The sequence below is a fragment of the Coregonus lavaretus genome (assembly GCF_964263955.1).
Source record: "Coregonus lavaretus genome assembly, chromosome: 24".
NCBI classification, from domain to species: Eukaryota; Metazoa; Chordata; class Actinopteri; order Salmoniformes; family Salmonidae; genus Coregonus; species Coregonus lavaretus.
The window spans coordinates 35,553,779-35,560,140 of NC_140011.1; the positions used below are offsets into that span (position 1 = coordinate 35,553,779).

A 6,362-nucleotide genomic window follows, 5' to 3' on the forward strand; every position below is an offset into this window, starting at 1 on the left:
TATAAAATTGAGCACACAGCCAGGCCCTCTCCATAGACAAACATTGGCAGTAGAATGGCCTTACTGAAAAACTCATAGGATGCCACCTTTCCAACAAGTCAGTTCGTCAAATTTCTGCCCTGCTAGAGCTGCCCCGGTCAACTGTAAGTGCTGTTATTGTGAAGTGGAAACGTCTAAGAGCAACAACGTCTCAGCCGCGAAGTGGTAGGCTACACAAGCTCACAGAACGGGACCGCCGAGTGCTGAAGCACGTAGCTCGTAAAAATCGTCTGTCGTCGGTTACTACACTTACTACCGAGTTCCAAACTGCCTCTGGAAGCAACGTCAGCACAAGAACTGTTCGTCGGGATCTTCATGAAATGGGTTTCCATGGCCGAGCAGCTGCACACAAGCCTAAGATCACCATGCACAATGCCAAGCGTCCGCTGGTGTAAAGCTCGCCGCCATTGGACTCTGGAGCAGTGGAAACGCGTTCTCTGGAGTGATGAATCACGTTTCACCATCTGGCAGTCCGACGGACAAATCTGGGTTTGATGGATGCCAGGAGAACGCTACCTGCCCAAATGCATAGTGCCAACTGTAAAGTTTGGTGGAGGAGGAATAATGGTCTGGGGCTGTTTTTCATGGTTCGGGCTAGGCCCCTTAGTTCCAGTGAAGGGAAATCTTAACGCTAGAGCATACATTGACATTCTAGACAATTCTGAGCTTCCAACTTTGTGGCAACAGTTTGGGGAAGGCCCTTTCCTGTTTCAGCAAAACAACGCCTTCGTGCACAAAGCGAGGTCCATACAGAAATGGTTTGACGAAATCGGTGTGGAAGAACTTGACTGGCCTGCATAGAGCCCTGACCTCAACCCCATCGAACTGGCCTGGTCATGTAGTGTACCTTAAGGTAGGAGCATGGATCAGAAAACCAGTCAGTGATCTGGTATGACCATAATTTGCCTCATGCAGCGCGACACATCTCCTTCACATAGAGCTGATCAGGCTGTTGATTGTGGCCTGTGGAATGTTGTCCCACTCCTCTTCAGTGGCTGTGCAAAGTTGCTGGATATTGGTGGGAACTGGAACATGCTGTCGTACACGTCGATCCAGAGCATCCCAAACATGCTCAATGGGTGACATGTCTGGTGTGTATGCAGGCCATGGAAGAACTCTGACATTTTAAGCTTCCTGGAATTGTGTACAGATCCTTGCGACATGGGGCCGTGCATTATCATGCTGAAACATGAGGTGATGGCAGCGGATTAATGGTACGACAATGGGCCTCAGGATCTCATTACAGTATCTCTGTGAATTCAAATTGCCATCAATAAAATGCAATTGTGTTCATTGTCCGTTGCTCATGCCTGCCCATACCATAACCCCATCACCACCATGGGGCACTCTGTTCACAAAGTTGACATCAGCAAACCACTCACCCACACAACACCATACATGCTCTCTGCCATCTGCCCGGTACAGTTGAAACCGAAGGTGGCCATCGAAGGTGAGCATTTTCCCACAAGTCGGTTACGACGCCGAACTGCAGTCAGGTCAAAACCCTGGTGAGGACAACGAGCACGCAGATATTCTTTGGTTGTGCAAACCTACAGTTTCATCAGCTGTCCGGGTGGCTGGTCCCAAACGATCCCGCAGGTGAAGAAACCGGATGTGGAGGTCCTGAGCTGGCATGGTTACACATGGTCTGCGGTTATGAGGCCGGTTGGAAGTACTGCCAAATTCTCTAAAACGACATTGGAGGCGGCTTATGGTAGAGACATAAACATTCAATTCTCTGGCAACAGCTCTGGTGGACATTCCTGCAGTCAGCATGCCAATTTCACTCTCCCTCAAAACTGGAGACATATGTGACATTGGGTTGTGTGACAAAACTGCACATTTTAGAGTGGCCTTTTATTGTCCCCAGCACAAGGTGCACCTGTGTAATGATCATGCTGTTTAATCAGATTTCATGATATGCCACTCCTGTCAGGTGGAGGGATTATCTTGGCAACAGAGAAATGCTCACTAACAGGGATGTAAACAAATTTGTGCACAAAATTTGAGAGAAATACGCTTTTTGTGCGTATGGAACATTTCTGGTATCTTTTAAAACATGGGACCAACACTTTACAGGTTGCGTTTATATTTTTGTTCAGTGTTGTAACACCATCTCATTATCTCTCTGTCTCTCTCTGGCTTTTCTCTAATTGTCCCTGGATTCCCTGCCTCTCTCCCTACCTACTTCCTGTTTCTCACGGCATGCTAGCTACATGCTGCAGAGATAGACATTCATAGCTTTTCCTCTCCTGTGTGACCTGGTCTACATTTATTTATTTTTTAAATAAATGTTTCTTCTAAATTTTGTATCCTTTTTTTTTGTCATTTAGCAGACGCTCTTATCCAGAGCAACTTACAGTTAGTGAGTGCATACATTTTTCATACTACATTGCATGTTAGTTAACATGGACGGCCACAGGGCGTCTTTCCTCCAGTGTCCATTAGCATCGGTCTGAGCAGTAATGACATGTTCAACTCTACTCTTATAGTATATCAAGCGGAAGGAACAAGAGCCTTTGGAAACAGGTCTGAGGGGGTTGAATGACCATGCCCATTTCAGTGTTGGAGGGGAATATACTATTTGTGTATCAGCAATACCCTCTGACCAACTGCAATTAAGTTGTGACAGTTAACCAGCAACAAACATTTTAAATGTTTAATCTAATCTGATAAAAGGCTTTATAAAGTATGTCTGTCTGTGTGTCCATCTGTCTCTCAGCAGGCCACAGCCACCTGTACATGAATGAGGACAGACAGAGACTGGTTGACCTGTGTAGCAGGGCCGTGTCTGAGTCCAATGTCTTCCTGGACCCCTTCCACTACGCAGACAACGGCCATGGCTTCGACACGCTCAGCGCGGACAGCTCTGACAGCATGGAGACCAGCATCTCTGCCTGCTCCCCAGACAACATCTCCAGGTGAGAGAGAGAACTGTAGGACCATTGTTCAAGTAGGGCACTTCTTCAAGTAGGACCACTGTTAAAGTAGGATCATTGTTAGCTCAATGTAACATTAGTTGAAAAGAGCATTTTTGTTCAGAGGAGAACTGGGGACATGGCCTGTCAGAGACATGTTATGAATTAGAGAGATGTGACTCAGCATCACTCCATATTCATTTCTGTGATTAAGCGAAGCGTACAGGAGTGAAGCTGAGTGAAGCGTGCAGGGGTGAAGCTGAGTGAAGCGTGCAGGAGTGAAGCTGAGTGAAGCGTGCAGGAGTGAAGCGAGCAGGAATGAGGCTGAGTGAAGCGTTCAGGCGTGAAGCTAAGTGAAGCGTGCAGGAGTGAAGCGAGCAGGAATGAGGCTGAGTGAAGCGTTCAGGCGTGAAGCGAGCAGGAGTGAAGCTGAGTGAAGTTGTGCGAAGCACGCAGGAGTGAGGCAGGGTGAGAGCCCCAGATGGAGGGCTGACCAGCAGGGAGGGGGGAGGCTGAGGCTGGTGCAGAAGGGTCACACACACAGCTGTGCTCTCAGTAAAGGGGCCCAGCTACCTCTCAGAGCCTCGTGGAGATCCAGCCCGTCAGTACTGTTAGTGTGTTGCTGGGATAGTGTCAGGATGCTGAATCTGATGTGAGTAAAGAGCTTGTTTGTGTGCTTGTGTGTTGGTACTGGTGCTTAGTTGTCTGTTGAAGAGAAGAGGCTGTGCTGTGTTTGTTTAAACCAAAAGCATCATTTTTGCATCCTTTGTTGTTACAACTTGTGTTATTGTTTTTAATCAAGTACTAGTACTTTGTCAACCATGTTCTTGTCAGAAATAATCAGTTACATTAAATCAGTTGAACTCTCAGACAAAAGTTGATTCTGCTCGTTGCACATGGTTCTGTAGACTCTTTTCCATTAGATCTCATGCTCTTCCAAGTGAAACTATTAGATTCATTCTAAATCTTCATGATATCCTGATACAATGGGAAAACAATGTTTATTTCTATATGTCTGCAGAGTATTGGCAGGTAGCCTAGCGGTTAAGAGCGTTTGGCCGGTAACCGAAAGGTCACTGGTTCAAATCCCCGAGCCGACTAACTGAAAAATCTGTCTGTGCCCTTGAGCAAGGCACTTAAACCTAATTGCTTATCTGGATAAGAGCGTCTGCTAGAATGTCAATATAATGTTGTTTGGTGTGTCATGCTAGTCCTGTACTTTTTATTTATTTAACCTTTATTTTGACAGGGAAGTCAGACTGAGACTAGGGTCTCTTTTACAGATGAGCCTTGCATAAATACATCAAACACATACAATATACAAAATTACAAAACATATATTAAGAAAAACAGACACATTTATCAACATAAGAGGTCTCCGATCAATACTCTGAACTGACCAAGGGGGACCAGAACATTTACTAGTGGGACCCAAACATTTTATTTTGTTAGTGAGGATGCTGAACAACGTGTCTTGGCTATATGTTGTCCAGCTGTCTCACACCCAGTTTTATAAGCAGGAGAGGTGTTTTTATAAACAGAAAAGGTGTGTTTTCTACATTACTGATTCCGTACACATAGGACCACCCTGAAAGTGAAAATTGGTTAAGTGTGTGAGAGTGATCTTGGTCAGTCCATACAGTATATACAGGATGTAAAAAATATTTGAGCGAATGTAGTGTCTATACGTTGTACAGAATGTGATGGTATGACTGGTGCAGAGGTGCAGTGTTCATGTTAACTTTATAGTAAGGGCCCTGGTCTGGAATTTCACTCACACGTAATAGGTTCCAGGATGGACAGTCCTTTTCCTGGTGGGCATGTGTCCTCTCTTTGCTTTGTGTTTATGAAACCTTTTTTCCACAGTGCCAGCACATCCAATGTAGCAAAGATTGAGGAGATGGAACGTTTGTTACGAGAGGCCCAGGCTGACAAGTATCGACTCCTTGAGCACAAGGTAATGAAACCTTCATAAGTAAAACCATCTCTACCGCCCTCTTTGTGTGTGTGTGTGTGTGTGTGTGTGTGTGTGTGTTGACCATGCTGTAACTTTCTGTGTAGGAGCGTGAGATGGAGGTGCGCCGGCAGGCCCTGGAGGAGGAGCGGAGGAGGAGGGAGGACCTGGAGAAGAGACTGCAGGAGGAGACCAGCAGGAGGCAGAAGATGATCGAGGTGAAGCTACGTGAGAAACAGAGGGCACAGGTGGGAGATCCAGAAAGGGCCAAGATTCATAATACCAATCATTTCAGATGCATGGTCATTTAAATAGGAAATAGCTTTAAAATGCTTTAAAGCAACTATGAAATTTTTAAGAAAAATGTCTAGCAGATCTTTAACTTGAATTTAGCTTTAAGCCATGGGCTCAACACAGACCAGACACCTCTGACCCTTGTCCCTAGGCCCGGCCGCTGACACGCTACCTCCCTCAGAGGAAGGATGACTTTGACCTCCATGGTCACATCGAGGCAGCTGGACACAACCCAGACAACTGCTACCACCTGGCCATCACAGATAAAACCTGCAGAGGGTTCCTGGTCAAGATGGGTGGGAAGATCAAGACCTGGAAGAAACGCTGGTTTGTCTTCGACCGGAACCGCAGGACCCTGGCCTACTATGCAGGTACCTTCTACTATCTTTCCCTCGCTTTCTCTCTCCTTTTTCTCCTACTGACATTATCTCTCTCTCTCTTTCTCTCTCTCTTCTCTCTCTGTCTGTTGCAGTTGTAAATGGTAGATTAATCAGAGCGCTGCAAGAAAAGCAGCGATGACATCTTAATCAAGCTAAGCTGTTTTACTCTGGAAATCTAGGAAGAGCTTTGATTGAAGTGATGGTTTTGTTTCACCACACATTAACATGGTCATCCTAGCGCTACAGTATTGTGCTCTCTTACAGACAAACATGAGGTCAAGATGAAAGGGGTCATATACTTCCAAGCCATAGAAGAGGTTTACTATGACCATTTAAAGAATGCACACAAGGTAAGGGACAAATGGTATACACATTTAAAGTATTGAAGTATCCGTATTTTATGGTAAGAAACAAAAAAATTCTTAAACTATAGTGACATTGCTTTTCTTTTTACTCCCTCTTTTGCAACTCCCTCCCTCCCTCACAGAGCCCCAACCCATCTCTGACTTTCAGTGTGAAGACCCATGACAGGGTGTACTACATGGTGTCTCCCTCCCCTGAAGCTATGCGTATCTGGATGGACGTAATCGTTACCGGGGCAGAGGGATATATGCAATTCATGGTCTAAACCAGTGGTGGCTGATGATTGGCTGAATAGTCGGGGCACGAGGTGGTTGGAGTTGTCAACAAAGCAGCATGATATATGATGCCAAGTTTTCTAACTACCAATAGTTTATTTGAGAAAATATATAAAGAGATCTGTGCATTTGAACAACA

The 6,362-nt window shown here is 45.6% G+C and overlaps 1 protein-coding gene across 7 annotated transcripts in view; it reads left to right on the top strand.

The window, feature by feature from the left end:
* The window catches only part of LOC311099705 (pleckstrin homology-like domain family B member 2), a 32,234-nt gene extending 25,872 nt beyond the window's left edge, over nt 1–6,362 (top strand). For 4 of the 7 annotated variants that reach the window (XM_084140439.1, XM_084140440.1, XM_084140443.1 and 1 more), the window contains 6 exons: nt 2,762–2,960; nt 4,824–4,914; nt 5,019–5,159; nt 5,357–5,576; nt 5,850–5,935; nt 6,073–6,362. In XM_084140439.1, the coding sequence (XP_083996565.1) occupies nt 2,762–2,960; nt 4,824–4,914; nt 5,019–5,159; nt 5,357–5,576; nt 5,850–5,935; nt 6,073–6,213 (878 nt within the window). In that variant the 3' untranslated portion in view covers nt 6,214–6,362. The remainder of the gene's footprint in view (nt 1–2,761; nt 2,961–4,823; nt 4,915–5,018; nt 5,160–5,356; nt 5,577–5,849; nt 5,936–6,072) is intronic. The other 3 variants (XM_084140442.1, XM_084140445.1, XM_084140441.1) reach the window with 2 other exon arrangements.